General features: G+C 31.5%; 3 protein-coding genes and 1 non-coding gene across 4 annotated transcripts; 2 read left to right on the top strand and 2 right to left on the bottom strand.

Annotated features, from left to right (window-relative positions):
- Window positions 1–773: 773 nt before the first annotated feature.
- LOC123889065 (bidirectional sugar transporter SWEET14-like) lies at window positions 774–1,593 on the top strand. Its single transcript, XM_045938244.1, has 3 exons — window positions 774–944; window positions 1,050–1,169; window positions 1,426–1,593. Exons 1-3 carry the CDS (start codon window positions 780–782, stop codon window positions 1,591–1,593), a joined length of 453 nt encoding a protein of 150 aa, XP_045794200.1. The 5' UTR covers window positions 774–779.
- Window positions 1,594–4,700: 3,107 nt separating this feature from the next.
- Window positions 4,701–4,774, bottom strand: TRNAI-UAU. The gene has a single exon. It is a non-coding gene; the product is annotated as a tRNA-Ile (tRNA).
- A 3,267-nt stretch (window positions 4,775–8,041) lies between these two features.
- LOC123890999 (mannan endo-1,4-beta-mannosidase 4-like) lies at window positions 8,042–10,718 on the top strand. Its single transcript, XM_045940775.1, has 5 exons — window positions 8,042–8,452; window positions 8,844–9,038; window positions 9,832–9,954; window positions 10,036–10,229; window positions 10,364–10,718. The coding sequence occupies exons 1-5, from the start codon at window positions 8,042–8,044 to the stop codon at window positions 10,716–10,718; spliced, it is 1,278 nt and encodes a 425-aa protein (XP_045796731.1).
- A 649-nt stretch (window positions 10,719–11,367) lies between these two features.
- LOC123890998 (50S ribosomal protein L21, mitochondrial) lies at window positions 11,368–16,678 on the bottom strand. Its single transcript, XM_045940773.1, has 7 exons — window positions 16,392–16,678; window positions 15,916–15,969; window positions 15,293–15,782; window positions 15,120–15,200; window positions 14,324–14,425; window positions 12,102–12,176; window positions 11,368–12,011 (listed from the first exon to the last, which is right to left on the bottom strand). Exons 2-7 carry the CDS (start codon window positions 15,936–15,938, stop codon window positions 11,892–11,894), a joined length of 891 nt encoding a protein of 296 aa, XP_045796729.1. The 5' UTR covers window positions 15,939–15,969; window positions 16,392–16,678; the 3' UTR covers window positions 11,368–11,891.
- Window positions 16,679–17,803: the final 1,125 nt, after the last annotated feature.

Raw genomic sequence — 17,803 nt, 5'->3', positions numbered from 1 at the left:
TAATATTGGGTAAAATTATCGATTAAACTGAAATATAAATATGAAATGATATAATTAATATTTATTTTTTTGAAGTAAGATAATATGGGTTAAATTGGAATAAAAATTAATAAGTTATAAACTAATTGAATTAGCCTATCAAAATAAAGTGTAAGTTAGTATAATTTTGTATTCTATATATATTTTGGTCCAAGGTAAGATCTTGTGAAGACTCTAACAATAATGATATGCATGATTTAACAGTTATAGTATTTTTTTTATTCGAACAGAAATTGTGAATTTTTTATATAGTTTGGTTTTATTTTTTAATAGAAATTTTATAGATTATAGATTTTTTTTTTTTATGGATATACATGTTGTATTAGTAAATCCCACCCACACGCACGCGCACGCGCGCACACACGCACACTCACACAGATATATATATATATATATATATATATATATATATATATATATATATATATATATATATATATATATATATATATTGTTTGTTGTTTAACTAAATTTCAATGAATTTTTTTCTCCGGTAGTGCCTAAAAATTTTAGCCACACCAGTTATTTGTGTCTGGGTTCGCCCCTGGCCCTAACCCTATGGTAGGGTGGAAAATGCAAGTGATATTAACATGAACTAGACGACTGCCCCGTGCGTTGCACGGGTTCGGCGGAACATGATTTGTATACCAATCATGGTTGCTATGAGCCGAGATAGTTAGTCATAAGCATATGCAAATTCCTTAGGGGGGGTAAGAATTAAATATATTGTTCTTATGTAGATGTCGACATTGAAGATGATTGTGTTGATGAACTTTGTGGGATTTGGCGCGATTGTCGTGTTAACTCATGTCATATTTGAAGATGAAAAACAACGTATCAAGCTTCATGGATGGATTTGTGTAGTTTTTGCCACTAGTGTTTTTGCAGCCCCTTTAAGCATTATTGTGAGTACTCAAATATTATAATTAACTTTCTTAATTATAATTTATACTTAATTAATTTCTCATATATATACTAATCATTGATAGTTAATTTTAATTATCTTGTAGAGGGTTGTTATTTGCACCAAAAGTGTAGAGTTCCTTCCGTTTCCTCTTTCACTTCTCCTCCTCATCAGCGCCATTATGTGGCTTTTGTATGGTCTTTCACTCAAAGATATTTATGTTACCGTAAGTTCTCATCGTTCATCTACATATATAATTTTCCACGAAAAATATTGAAATAACGAAGAAAATATTTATTTTAAAATTTTCTTCGTTATTTGCTTTTTTTAGAATAATGTATCTGTTATGAAAATATTTTTCTCTAAAGACACGTAACAGAATTTCACACATTAGATTTATGTCTGAATTTGGTTTTCGGGTATTTGGTATTTTGTCTTTATAGAACAAATAATTAACAAACATTCATGTTATTTATGGACAGCTCCCGAACGTTGTGGGGTTAACCTTTGGAATAGTTCAGATCACACTGTATGCAATTTACAGAAACAGTACACCAGTAAATAATGATCAGTTACCAGAATACAAAGATGATGTTATCAACGATGAATTAGAAACAAGCAATTTATATACCAATCATGGATGCTATTAGCAGATGAAGTTAGTCATGAACATGCGGAAATTAATCAAGGGGGACATCATTTACATCGCAATTGAAATAGTCTCATGTCGCAATTAAAACAAAGTAAAGAAAGTACATATTCATATCAGAAAACAACAAAAACAAATTAAAGGTCAATTGGATCACAAGAATTGGAACCAACACGGACATCCTTTTTGTTGTGGACCATTTGTTCCTTCATTAGTTTACTAAATTTGGCTTGTTGAACAGCAAAATATGACTCCCAAACAATAGCTTCTTGTGAACAATGTTGCTTCCATTGAATACACGTTGGAGGTATCGGACAACCATCCTTCAACTTGACATAGACATAATGACCGGGAATAGCTCCAAGACAAATAATCAGCGAATAAGGTGTTGGTTAATGTCTGTGACGAAATATTATGGTTCAAACATACACCATACCAGTCTGTTGGCTTGACACATAGTAACCAACTCTTGGCAAAACAGAGTTGGGTCCATTCTTGCAAAGCAAAGGCAACCCCAAAATTGAACCTTGCCACCATCAATCATTTTCTACAAAATAAGAGGTTTACACTACTCAGAAATCTAACCATTAGAAGGGGAAAGAGGCTTATACATTAATAGTTATAGTATTTTTTTTATTCGAACAGAAATTGTGATTTTTTTATATAGTTTGGTTTTATTTTTTAATAGAAATTTTATAGATTATAGATTTTTTTTTTTTATGGATATACATGTTGTATTAGTAAATCCCACCCACACACGCACGCGCGCGCGCACGCGCACACACACACACACACACACACATATATATATATATTGTTTGTTGTTTAACTAAATTTCAATGAATTTTTTTCTCCGGTAGTGCCTAAAAATTTTAGCCACACCAGTTATTTGTGTCTGGGTCCGCCCCTGTATATATACCGTAAACCTTTTGACTGGGAAGCTTAGATGGATGTGAAATTATACATCAACTTTTATATTTATTATTTCACTAAATTTTTATAAGTAAATTTTTATTTATTATTTCATTTAACTTTCTCTTGTATTTTATTTTTTAAAAATTAAAAAAATTTAAGCCGATCTCTTATGTTTAAAAAGTTTAAAGTTGGTTATAATAAAAAAAAAAATCAAGTTGGTCCTTATGTTATTGATCACAACATAAGTTGGTCCTTTTCGTTAAATTTTGAGTTAATTTTTTGTTAAATTTTGAGTTAATTTCTTCTAAAACTTTCACATAGTACTCTTCTGAGTGGTCCACATACGCAAATTCATTAGACAAGTCGATGATTTAAACAAAAATTTGACGAAAAGGACCAACTTGAAACTTTTCAAACATAAAGGACCAAATTGAAACCTAAAATAAACATAAGGGACCAAATATGCAATTAAGCCTAAAAAATCAAAATTAATTCCATTCAATTAAGTGAAAATTTGATTGATTTCTATTGATTTTTTTTTTCTTTTGACAGAGGGATGGTTATAGCATTCATTCATGATCAATTGACTAATAATATCGTACATAATAAAAATATTGGACCTAGCCAGAGATGTGGTTATTTTGTCAAAGCATACGCTATCTCATTTGTCTGTCTCATGTCAAACTTAACACAATAATTTTTAAAATATAATGAAAAACAACATTTACATTCACTTATAATGTCTCCAAATTCTCGCGTCTCCCTTATGGAATCGGTCCACTACAAACTTTGAATATAGAACAAAGTCTACTTCATCAAGTTGTAGCTCACTAACCTATTTGATTGCATGGAACAAACCAAATATTTCTCCAATATCCACATCAACACATGCATGTTTTTCGCCTACCCACCCATACACGATACCAAATTAATAGCATAGCATAAATAAGAGACCAGATCGTAATTCAATTCAATAAAATAATAAAATAATAAAGTTGAGTCTCTTTTTTTTTTTTTTTGGTATTCGTTGAGTCTCTTTTTATTGGTTTCTTCATTTTACTAGACGAATATTCTACTACTATCTCACTATAATATTTATGTAACATTAAGTGTAAAAAAAAAAAACCTTACTTTAGAGAACTTCCTTTCAACTCAACTGACTTTAGATATCCTAGAGCTGTTTCACTATGTTTTATTTGAACTATGTGAAAGATTGAATCAAACTTCGAGTTGTTTCATTAGGTTGGTCAGCTAAAATGCTACTAAAAATGATAGTATTTGATTATTATGCAAGATCTTTGAATATTGTTTGATAGAAAAAAGATGCTAATAGTTAGGATTCAACGTCACTAAAATAAGGAAATCAATTTAAAAAGTAAAATGAGTATTATAAATTGTATTAATTAACAACTCAAATGTAGATATAGGAAGCATATAACAATCAAGAGTTTGTTTAAATGACGTATCAATTCCTTAGCTTGTTTTCAATATATTTAAAGTGTTGCATTTTGAATTGTAAGGTTGAGTACCCCTTGTACTTTTGTAAGGTTGAGTACCCCTTGTACTTTTTATAATTTATATTTTGCTTAAAAAAAAGAGTTTGTTTAAATGACAAACTTTGTCTAATATCCCAATGCACAAATGTCTTTTCACCATTGAATAAATAAGTCACGTCATATCTTATTTGGTATAATGATATTTATTAATTTAACTGTGGAAACTAATCTGTACACGATGCAAAACTTGACGCATACACATACATTGTAGAATTAAGTTATATTTTTATTATACATTAGATTTAGACATTATCCTCTTCTATTTTTCTTTGGTTCTATTGTTTCTCTAGATAAAATATATACTTTTTTTTTTACACATAGAAATATATAGTACTTAACACTCCATAGTTTGCTTTTAAGTTTCAACCCATAGTATGGTCATGCTACTAATTTCTTAGTTAATTACACACACACACACACAAAAAATACTCAAAAATAAAATGTTGAACATGTCATTATAAAATCAGATGGGTTTGAACAGTTGAAGCTATAATATTTTATAGTAATTTTTTCAAACAAGATCTTAGTTTGATTTTTTCTGGGTACGAACCTAGAAAAAATAACACAAATAGTTCTTTGACAAAGAAAACAGGAAAACATGACAACAAAAATCACTAAATAAAATTAAAATTCAATATGGTCCCGGCGGGGCTCGAACCCGCGACCTTCGGCTCATAAGACCAACGCTCTAACCAACTGAGCTACGGGACCAACTCATATTATTTTTAACTCTAAGTGGACTTTAACGTTTAACAAATCAGAATTCGTTGAACACTCTCGTTTTCCAACTGAATTTATCATTCCAGTCTGTTAAATAAATATTTTAATTTCTGTATAAATTATGCTTAATCATTATATATGTACTACGTATGTATACATTTTGTTTACAATTTTTAATTTCTTTTTCTTTACAGAAACTTTATGACCAGATAAAAATAATTATTTAAAACCTATGATACTACAACGTCACTAACCTTGGATATCCTCGCAAGTCGCAACAACCACAACAAAAACGATTGCTCCAAAGCAAAAAAAAAAAAAACTCAAACCATCCCCTCAAACTATTCAAATTCCTCAACGAACAACAACACCACACTATGTGGCAAAAACATTTCAATCATCAAGCTGAAACATAAGAAACATCATTAATACATATATACCTTGCCAAGTCGGACTCTTTCAGAAAGAGACAACGCGCTCAACCAAAAACACTCCGCACATATCTTGACAAACTATCAACTTGTTTATGAACTTGTGTCAACAATAACTAATATCATATCCGGATCCTCTCGTTAGGAAATATGTTCCTCTCTCCCTAGCTTGATATATTTCCTAGGCATATGAGTTATTATGCATAAGGAATAAACTTATGCATGATGCATAAACAAATCTCCACCATCAAATCGAATCTAACAAATTTCCAAACGCACTATTTCCCATCCCCAAATCAACAACAGCAACCCCTGAACGTCATCAGATTGCTTCGTAATTAGTTTTAAACTAAAATCATGCCAAAATTATTTTTGCTGTGGAATGATTTCACATTAGATGTACTTAATCATGCCAAAACCATTTTTACTGCGGAATGGTTTCAGAGGATTGTAATCAAAAACCATTTTGCTGTGGAATAGTTTTATGTGCTATTTATGCATGTGCACAAGGAATAATTCACTTATTCACCATAACTGCTCTCTATTTCCTACAATCATACAACAGTGAGAGAAGAAAATAATTGTTCTTTGTTTTTGAAAGTTGGAGTCTAAAATTAATGATCATTTGAAGATTGTCTTTCATTTCAACCACTAAGGATAACAAAATGATATTTAGCCAATACTCTGATTTCTGAACAAAATTGACTCTTTCAAATAGCTAGTCAAGTATACAAAATGATTGTTGAAGGTTTTGTTAAACATGCGATATATATATATATGGAGAGCTCTAGTTTCACTATTCATATCAAATGGATCCCCTACAGGTCCTCATAATTTTAATGTTGATAAAACTCATAACAAAATGAATTGTTTCTCAGCTTGTGGCGGATTACTTGAAAACCCTTAATGCAAGCAGTCTTATCCAAGGTTATTGCAATAGTATGAAATTATTCTTAAAAAAAGTACGAAATTATAGAGATGTCCATGCCATGAACGATGTTGATACTAGTATATGCAGCTGACGATATTTGTAGAATTAGTTATGTTACGTACTTACGTGTTTGTTTTTTTTTGTTAGACAAAGTTACGTGTTTGGTTCTCACATTAATTATAATATGTATTTGGAGAACGAGAGAAAAAAAAAATGTCATTTGTTTGCAAACGTCGCGGACTAAAAATGCTCATAAGTTTTGGGACTATACGTATTAAATTCACATGAAAATCACAAAGGACAAAATTTATAGAGGATGGTGCTCTATGATATATTCGTATACGTTATAAGACATTCTTTTTATTTTTCTGTTAAGAATTTTTTAATCATTAAATAATAAATACCATAGATAAGAATGAAGTTTGAGTCAATGTTGATCATGCAAATCACAATAGGTTATTTTGTTTTTTTGACAAAAGTACATCACCATATAGGTTAGAATGGGGTGGTCCTTTGGCACAGTTGAGTTGGAAAATCGTTTAAGGGCCCTATGTTTATAGGGACGCCAAATATTTTTTACTTGTATTATTTATAAATGTAAATATTAAAAAAATTATTTTTTTACACAATATTATTTAAATTATACACAATACAAATTAACAAATACATGTGATAAATAAAATGTAGAATGAAATGAATTTAATTATTACATCTAGAATTTTAGCAAGTGAATGGTCTAATTGCTTCATATTTTATTTTAGTTTACGATGAATTGTGAATCGAACTCATAACCTATAACGTACTACCCAAACCCCTCACCACTAGACCAAACCTAGTAGCGTACGTAATTGTTTTTTTTTTATTTGTTAACATATCGATGAGATTACGACACCAAAAGAAGTTTGCATATCCTATTGTAGATTGTTTGACAGATCAAACTCTCTTTAATCTTAAGAGAGTGAAATGGAATTGAAGTAATTGGGATGCTTTTTGACATACTATTTGATTTTTTTTGCATATTGTTAATTATAGTAAGTAGATCGAAGTTTTTTTTTTTTTTTTTTTATAAACGTTCTCTCTTTTTTGTTAATATTCATGAAAGTTGCAATTGAAATGGTTATTAAATGTGTATTTATTCAAAAAAGTAAAATTCATAGGGAAAAACGCCGTAATAAAAATTCGTTTGAACACACATGATTGAATCTTGAGTCTACTAATTTGTTTGAACACACCATGGCAAATGGAGTTCTTTAATAGGCCATAGCTAACTAGCGAATTTTTTGTAATGTAATGAATCTTTTTGAATTCATTATTTAGGGTTGAAAGGCTTAAAATCTTTTTATTTGAAACATAAAAAATATTATTGAGCTCATATCATATCCTTGAGCACAATAGAAGAATTTAGTAGTATAAGGTATAACACATATGAATTAACCATCCACCCTAGTACTTTTCCTCATTGGTACAATTGGTATGTAGAAGCATAATAAAGGAAGAAATTACATGCTCCATAATATAACTTCATAAACTTTAGTACTTCACCAATCACCTGGTCCAAATCCAACTACAGTCCTTGCACACGAAACTCAACGGCCAAAAAACTGAATTTGAGGCTTATCCATGAATATGGGATGGGGTCCAATTAAAAAATAACTTTTAATTGAATTCCACCAATTACAACTCTTCAGTTTTTTTTGTAAGACCCACTGCATGGCATGAAGCTCATAATTGTTTCTTATGAAACTCTTATTTGTTCATCTCCAAGTACTCTATATAAACCTCTTCACACTCTTGTCAATTTTCACAAAGTTACTAAACAAACAAAGATACAAATTAATTATAGTATCTCAAGCTTTTGCTTTGCATATCTGTTCTTTGTTTTTTTGTTTTGTGGCTATGGGGTTCCAAAACTTGGCTTTTTTAATTTTTATTGTGACAATATTGAATGTACTACTTGTTGGTCAATATGTGAGTTGCAAGCGTGTTAATGGTAATCATCATCGTTATCATCGTCAACATACCTCACACGCTCACTTAATTAATAGTAAAACACTTTATGAAAGTGGTTTCGCTCAACGAAATGGAACTCATTTCGTTATGAACGGGAAACCATTGTACTTAAACGGTTTCAATTCATATTTTTTAATGAACGTAGCATCAGATCCATCTACAATGTCCAAAGTTACTACAACTTTTCAACAAGCCTCTCAAAATGGTTTGAACTTAGCAAGAACATGGGCCTTTAATGATGGAGGTTATAAAGCCCTTCAAACTTCACCTGGTTCTTATGATGAGGATGTATTTAAGGTATTAATATTGCATTTTGTTATAATGATCATCTAAGTTAATTTATATTTCGTGCTTTGTGTGTGCATATTATTTTTTATTTTTTTGTTTGTTAAATAGCATAGTGATTAGAAATTCCACCTTAAAGGTGAATAAATGGAGTGTCCATGATTCGAAATTCAACTTCTGTATATATAATGCGATGTCTATATCAATTAAGTTAATTAAACTCACGGGAACGTGCATATTATTTTATGCACATATACATATTATATATTCTTACCATGATAGCTTGTAACATAAGTTTTATATTCATACATATTGTTTCAAATTTGTAGTAACTTAAGTGGATTCATATATACTATTATTTAAATTGTTACTTTTGTGAATGTGTGCAATATGTGTGCTGTAGGGATTGGATTTTGTGATATCAGAAGCAGGGAAAAATGGAGTGCAACTCATACTAAGCTTGGTGAATAATTGGAATGATTATGGGGGGAAAAGTCAATATGTGCAATGGGCCAAAGAGAGGGGTCAATCAGTGAACAATGATGATGATTTCTTCTTGCACCCAGTTGTTAAACAATATTACAAAAATCATGTTGCGGTAAAAATATGAATAATTTCCTCTTCATGTTCAATCAATAATCCAAATGATTGAGCATATCACACATATATGGAACTCAAATTGTTGCATTCTCAAGATGTTTTTTAAAAAAGAAAACTCAATAAGCTCTAAGAAGTGGAACTACATCCAAAACAAGTATCTTTAAAATTTAAAAACAACGTACTTTTTTCGGTCTTATATATAAACAAATTTTTACTTTTCAGATTCATTCAATTTGTTTATATATAAGGGTCATGCTAACCGGTGCCCCCGGGGCACTGGTTAAGAAAACCAAAATTAGAAAGTTTTGAAAAGTAAATAACACTTTTTAACCTTTCGAGAAGTTGACTGCACAAACTCCAATGCCAAATTACTATTTTTGCATCCTTAACCAGTGCCCCGGGGACACTGTTTAGCATTTTCCTATATATAAAACCAGAGAGAGTATATTAATCACTTAATTTCTTATCACTTGAAATGTATTTAGACACAAGTATTCATATATTCTATTTATTATTAACTTATGAAAGGTATTTACAATTTTCCAAGTTCTATATTTTCAACTTAGGAAAGGTTAGGGATACAGTTGAAAAATCACATTAATTTGACATTAAAAATTTAAAAAGAGTTTTGAAAGAAAATTAAGGCAAAAACATATATAAGGATCGAGAAAGAGATACATGCATACAATTCTCATTTTATAAATTTATAAAACTAGACACAAAATTTTAACATAAAAAGTATACTCTTATTATATATTGAGTTTTGATAAATTTGATTGAAATTTGTGCAGGCTGTTTTGACTAGAAATAATACTATTACTGGATTGGCTTATAAGGATGATCCAACCATTTTTGCATGGGAGCTTATGAATGAACCTCGTTGTCAAAGTGACTCTTCCGACACATCAATTCAGGTTTAATTTTTTTTTCCTACTTAGGTTCATGTGTCACATGAGTTACATACATATAAGCTAAATTTGGTAACTATATTACAGAGTTGGGTGAGTGAAATGGCTCCCTATGTGAAGTCTATTGATAGCAACCATTTACTAGAAATTGGTCTTGAAGGATTTTATGGTCAAACAATGATAGAAAAGAATCCTGGTTATCAAGTTGGAACAGATTTCATTTCCAATAATCAAGTTGCTGAAATCGATTTCGCCACCATTCATCTCTACCCCGAATCATGGTAAACCCTACAAAATATTTTTATTTAGTTATTATTAATTAACATACATCTGATCATTATTATAAGTAAAAATAATTTTTTAATTTCATTGAATAACTGATGTATCTAATCTATAATGTGAACTATGGATGCAGGGTATCAAGCACAGATGAAACAGCTCAAGATGCATTTGTTGACAAGTGGGTACAAATCCATATTGAAGATTCAAATAACATTTTAAATAAACCAATTCTTATTACTGAATTTGGAAAGTCTTCAAAATATTCTGGATATAACGTGGAAAAGAGGAATAGTTACTTTGAAAAGCTATACAATTTCGTGTACAATAGTGCAAGCAATGGAGGCCCATGTGCTGGTGGGCTTTTCTGGCAGTTTATGGCCCAAGGATTGGATAGTTTCCGTGATGGCTATGAAGTCATACTTGAAGAGAACCCTTCAACTGCTACGGTTATTAGTCAACAATCTACAAAAATGTCAAATCTTAAATAACTAGCATAATAATGTTAGATAAATATTCTTTCCCAGTTCTCAAATGATCTGGTATTTCTAGCCATTGCATATTTGCATGGCATAATGTAATGTTATGATACGAATACGAATAAATAATTGAAATAAAAGAGAAAGGAAATGTTTCATGATTTAACGATCTAATTTACAAATGTTTTTGAATCACATAAAACTTGAGGAATTTAGTCTTAGCAGAGTTGCATTCAGAAGATATCCGGTTTACACCGTAAAAAACATATTTCTAAAATTGGTGAAAACTGTAGTATGGGAGCTCTCTAGTCTTTCCTTGGTTCTCCTTTACAAATGTTCCATTGCATATTTCAAAAAGTTGCTTCGCCTAAGGTCTCAGAAGGCTCAAGCTACTTTACAAAGAACTTCCTACTCCGACAATATACCCTCAGATCAACACAGGCAATTCGACACAATTTGAAACGACGAGTACAAGAATAGTATGTAGTGATGATATAAACCAGAACTTAGAGATTGTGGTTTCTGCTCAGTAGAAAATAAATGGTCGATTTAAGAACAAATTTACAAACTTTAAGCATTTTTCTTGTGCCGTTTATTTTTTTCAAATATCCAACTACCTTAAAAAACAAAAGTATCAATAATTTTTCTAAGATACGAGTCATTGAAGGTCAACTGCACTCTATAATTTGATTCATCATATGATTTCATTAGCTTACAGAAATAGACATTCATACAAGGTATCCTGATTCCTGGTCGTAATATAAATCGAGATATTGTCTGCAGAATAGGATTTGAATCAGGACAAATTTTCTCCTTAATAATGAAATTTGCATACCTATATTTCTGTCTAAAACCGGTACAATACATGATATAGTTTCATGTTTTAACCAAGAATAAAATATTAAATTTCTTGAGACCTTGAAACCTATTTATTTAAGAATAAACGGATTTATGCTCAACTACTAAAGCACTGAATCCAGCATTACAAGGAGAGGAAAGGAGAATTTTGTGAAGTCATTCCTACAAAACATGACTACCAAAAGTGTGGCTGACTACTTCCATCTACTAAGAATTTGAAGATGAAAATGGAGCTTCTGAGTAATACAATTATTCTCATTTCATACCTACTGTCAAAACCTCGTTTAAGACATAAAGATAGCAATTACCGTCAGCCAGACATCCTTTTTAAGCACTAAGTGGAACCTTTTCCTGTTCCTTTTTAGCAGATTCTGAAGGCTTTTCAGCCAATTCGATCTGAGGTTTCTCAACACCTTCAATATCAGTTATCCTTAACTTGGTCAACTCCTGAAAATGATAACCCATGCATTAAGAAGAATTAATATCAATAATTTGTTATAAAACAAGGCTTGATTAAAAGGTTGCTTTTCAACACACCTGACGATGCCCTTTGGTTCTTCGGTAATTCTTCCTTCTCTTTTTCTTAAAAATAATTACCTTCGCATCTAGTGCCTGATACAAAGGAAAAATGAGTACACATGCAAGTTGAAATAAACTTAAATTCTCTTTTTACAGGATAAAGATGAAATTCATTAGACAAAGAAGTTGATTGCAAAGAGGAGGATAATAGAAAGTCCCCGACTTTATATGTTTTCACACAACTCATGGAGAATAGATACATTTCTAGCAAACATAGAAAGGATATCAAAGTAACTTTAGCAATTAATAATATAGAAATTTGTGACTTTTGCTTATAATTAAGACCCAAAAACTCCATCTTTTTCTTACATAATAAAGTGGGCAAAAAGACAATATAACAGCATGAATGAAGCAACACAACTTAGTCTCTCAACATGTCTGTAAGAGAAACGAGCTTCCATTTCAAAATCTCAAGATTATAAGAAGCAATCAAGAGACTGCATTTTACTGCTAGGTTGTTCTATTTTAACCGAGGCTCTTGAAATTCATTTGTTTTTTCTACTCCAATTGGAGGTTTTAGCTAGTATACACTAGTCCAGCCTGGCCACTCAAACAAGAAGATTCTTGAACTGGCCACTCAAACAGTCCAGTTGGAGTTCTGGACTATTTTATATCAGTCCACAAACCAGCATGACTGTCCTGGTTCTGTGGTGTTTGTTTCTGAACTCGAAGCTGCACACATTGATGGACACATGGTTCCTGCTTCCCTTTACTCCATCGAAGTGGATGCTCTGGCAACCACCATCGTGAGGTCCTTCCTTCTATTTCTGTTCTCTCTTATATTGTCGTTGCAGTGAATAGTTATCATATCCTTAGGTCTTTATAGTGTCAGTAGTGCCATGTGCTCTAGGAGTGATTCAGTTATTGTGGGTTGATGTGTTCTTATGGATTTGGAGGGTGGTTGATCCTACATGATTCTGGCACTATAAGATAATGGAGTTCCTATTTGGGAACTGCATTTTCCGGGTTCCATTTATAAGTATTAGACAGACCCAATCATCTACATCCCTTAATCAGTTGATAGGCTTACTATTAGATCAAGTAGGAGAAATACAGAGCTCGGTGGTTATTGTCTATATTATTTACAGCTGGTAAGTTGATTATCCATCATTTTGTTTTAATTCTTCAACATTTTATCAAGGAAAAACATACACACCCGAAAAATAGGGACAGAAATCCACAAATTCTACAACTTCAATATTTATTTTTTTTGAAACATTACAATACAACTTCAATATTATAACTGAATAATGTTGTATTAAATATGAAGTTCGTTTTAATATAGCATTTTTTTTCTTCTTTGACTAGGTTTTCCAGTTCAGAGGCTAAACTTGCAATAGGACCTAAACCCAGTGACCTAGTGATTTGACACAAGGTTGACCTCTCCATTCCAGATTATACAATTATGGGTTTTAAAATGTTTTCCACTAGTTATTTTAGCTCCTCTCTTGTACCTACCTATTCATGTTTACCACATTCTATACGCAACTTTTTTCCTTGTACTGTTCTACCATGAACAGACATGGATCATATCATTTATTTTCTTGTATTCCTAAAATGTTCCTTCAATTTCATAGGATGCACCGAATCATAATTAAGATCACTGAAGATGTGATGTGATTTAGGGGCTTACAAGCTTTGTTTATCTCAGTTTTGGTTGTTCTTCCTTCTTGGTAATGTTGGATGCATATTTGCTCTACCACTCTTCTTTCTAGAACTTTATTTTGGCAATAATATTTCTATCAATGCTTTAGCAGGAAAAGAAAAAGAGACCGAACTGAAGATTACACATACCATTTTATTTCAATTCAACAAAGAAACTTCTTACATACAAAAAAACATACTGCAAAATACAATTAACATTTTTTGGTTTTCTTTACTTAGTTTGAAGGTCATCATATTGAGCAAAATTGTGTGCATATACAATAATAAAATGCAATATATAGTTCCTTCAATTTTCTCAATAAGAAAATATGCCATTTAATTGCAACTCTGATAGCATTCCAATATGATTGCAAACAAAGAACGGAAAGACAAGCAAATGCAAACTAGAGTAGATGCAACATAAAACTGAAGGAGGAATCACCACTCTACTCTAAAGCAATCCCATTTCTACTCTCAAAATGAGACAGCTGATTCTGCAAATCAAATTTATTTGAAATTGGTAATTCTGCACTTACATGCTCCTCAACAACAGCATGGACAGCTGCATCAGGCACTATGGGTCTGCCAATAATTGTCTGACTAGCAGATCCAAGCAACAGAACTTTATTCAGAATCAACTGCAGTGAGCCAAAAAATGCAATGGAATATTCAATTCACTGGCCTGAAAGATTGCATAACAAAAAGAAAATAGAAAGGAAAAAACTCCACAAAAACAAGTCGCTGATTAGTATTTATCGAGATTAATAGCATACTCACACCGATAGAATATGCTGCAATAGTGAAATTACATAGTGTATCTAGAACCAGGTGACAGTTTTTCATAGCGCATCTAGAATACAAAAAATGGCAAGCAAAACAACTGTACAAAAACAAGGTAGAGTTGGTACACTGCATAGATCAAGTAACCCCATAATATCCCATTGTAAATCATGTCTAATTACAAACCATTTAAATCTAAATCCTTTCTTAATAGCGTGGCTCATAGATTTTTGTCTACTTCTACCTCTAATTATTTAATTACACTTCATTTAACCTACTTTGTGGGGCTTGCCTTCTCCTAATAGCTTAAAACAAAATTCTACCATCTTCTGTACCATGCCATTTGATTTCTCTCTCTAATGCATTCAGTCCCTATTGGTATTATGTATTCACTAAACCATCCCAACCCAATATGCTCATCTATACAACATAGAGCTTATTGGCGCCGAGTACCATACAGGTATACAACAATCCAGGTCACAGAAATTGCAAAACAAAATTTACTTGAAGCGTGATTGATGCTTTTCCATCACAAGCAAAAGGACCACTCACCTTATCGTTCACTTCGCAAAATTTCAATCTTTCAGTGAAAATGCTGTCCCCATTGCTCACTTTAAACTGATGTGAACCAATCTAAACCAAAAGAAGAAGAAAAACTCATTGCTAAAACAAAGACAGAAATGGAACATTAATATATGCAATAAAATAAAGTTTGCAAATTGAACCTGAACAACGGCAAAAGCAGGCTCATATGGCTTAAAAACCTGGTCGTCCTTTTGTAGGGGCCCCACCACTTTGTATCCAATAGCTGTTGCTTCTGCTTCCTTCTCCTCTGCCGTGTACACCTTTTTACTACTTGATACAGAAACACATTCATCATCATCATCTTCATAGTCTTCCTCGTCTTCATCATCATAATTGTCATCGCTGTCATCTTCATCTTCTATTTCTTCATGTATATCGGCTTTTTTGGTGTGATCGTCTTGTTTGGAAGTAGAGAAATAGCGCGGGTCGTGCCATTTTCCAAAAGCAGATGCGGGTTTGGAATTGGTGAAAATGGGAAGGGGTGATGAAATGTTATGGTTGGAAAAAGCAGCCACAGAGAATGAGCGGAGAGATGATGGGTCTTTGAATAGAGACAATGTTGGTTGCGGTTCACGGTTTAATGCTTGCAGGCACCTCCGAATAGGGGTATGCATGGTCAATAAACCAAACCTAATTGTAACCAAACAACATTTTAGGTTCAGTTTTTAAAAGCATTTGCAATCATATGACAGTTCAGGTACACAGATAGTTACAAATAAGCTATAAAGTAGTCAACATGTATGGTCTGAAAAAGCAAAAATACCTGTCTTTCATCCGGAAAATCATTTTCAGATAAAATTTATTGCTCCTTGTAAACCTGCAAGTCCAAAAACATGTGGGAAACAAGAGAAGATATCTCGATTAGTTAAAAGCACTTGCTTGTGGTAACAAAATAGCAACTTAAATAGACTTGCATTAGACTGTTCAGTTTTACAATCCAGCAATAAAAAAACAAATGCAGAAATCAAGAACTGAATGCCACGTCTAGATAAACATGCATAAAAAACAGAGGAACACAGAAAGATCAACATAAACTAAAGGATGCACAAAATAACTGGTTATTATGCCAAATCCACAACCACATCCAAATTCAAAAAAAAAAAAAAAAACAGTTAATTTAAAATAAAGGGGTGAGAGAGAGACGGTTGAGAGAGGGATCGCGGCGGCAAAGCTTCACAGATCTAAAACATTAGAGAAACAGAGAGAGAGAGAGAGAGAGACGGTTAAGAAAAGCCATACCGAAAGTGATGAACGCCAGACACGGGGATGACGGCGGAGAATGGTGGTGCGAAATGAAGCTGAGCTCTTCTGCGACGAAAATAAAAAAGGAAAAGATGGAAGAATTCCGGCGGCCGACGAGTAACTCCGGCTGATGGAGCTACTGAGCTTTGTTGTTTGTAGGGTTTTAGTTGTTTATCATGAAAAATGGTTTTAGATTTTTAGTTGTGTTTTTGTTTTTTTTTTGACAAAGGAGGGGTTTTTTTTTTTTTTCATCATATTTTTTCGACAAAATATTTTGTTAAAATAGCCTATTTTTACTATGAAAAATAATCACTTATTTTAGTTTGGTAAACTACTAATCTAGTGTACCCACATAATTTTTCTGTTTCTTTTAATATTAAATGATTAAACAATGAATCATCTTTCTTTTTTTCTTTTATAAAAATTACTCAAATTTTCTATTGTTTGTTGAAACATGTTGTAACTTATTTTCACTATAAAAAATATTAAACTCACTTATTTTAGTTCGGTAAACTACTAATCTAGTGTACCCACATAATTTTTCTGTTTCTTTTAATATTAAATGATTAAACAATGAATCATCTTTCTTTTTTTCTTTTATAAAAATTACTCAAATTTTCTATTGTTTGTTGAAACATGTTGTAACTTATTTTCACTATAAAAAATATTAAACTATCACACAACAAAATCTTTAGCATTTTTTATAAATAAATTTTAAAAAAAACTATAACATTATTGTGTCGGTGTTTTTTTGATCGAGTACAGTTTTACCCATAATTCAATTTTTCATGGGTTTTGCATTTTGAAAATTCATATTCATCCAATTATCTAACTCAACCCAATGGGCACAAAAGATGTGTTTTCCCATTCCAACCGAATACTTTGAATAATTTTTCTCTAATAAATAAAAAATAAGATAAAAGTTGTGACTGATAAAATTAGAAGAGAGGTACTTTTATTATTTTTTAGTAATATTAATATATTCTAAAAACTCAAAATATGAAATTTAGGCCAAGAACTTAAAATATGAATTTTGGACAAAGAACTCAAAATCAAGGAGATTGTTTCTTTTTGCGCCCCTAGCTTTCTTGAGCTTCCTGAAATTCTAAAAACACTTTATCTCAAAATAATCCGCAAGTGCTAAAAGGGGTAAAAATTCGATATAACATATTTCTCTACTTAAAGTAGCGAACTTAAAGGGTACAAAATCTGGGAAAACATATTTCGCTACTTAAGTAGCAATATGATATCACATTTTAACAGGTGAATTTTATAAAATCTAATATTTTTGTTCACCCACCCTTCCTTCACACCATATTAAAATATTTTTATAAGATTCACTAGTCAAAGTGCGAACTCAATTTGTTATTTATGCAACGAACTTTGTTTTTTAAGATTTTACACCCTTT

The sequence above is a fragment of the Trifolium pratense genome, linkage group LG6, assembly GCF_020283565.1.
Source record: "Trifolium pratense cultivar HEN17-A07 linkage group LG6, ARS_RC_1.1, whole genome shotgun sequence".
Lineage (NCBI taxonomy): Eukaryota > Viridiplantae > Streptophyta > Magnoliopsida > Fabales > Fabaceae > Trifolium > Trifolium pratense.
This window is presented reverse-complemented; position numbering and strand designations above follow the sequence as displayed.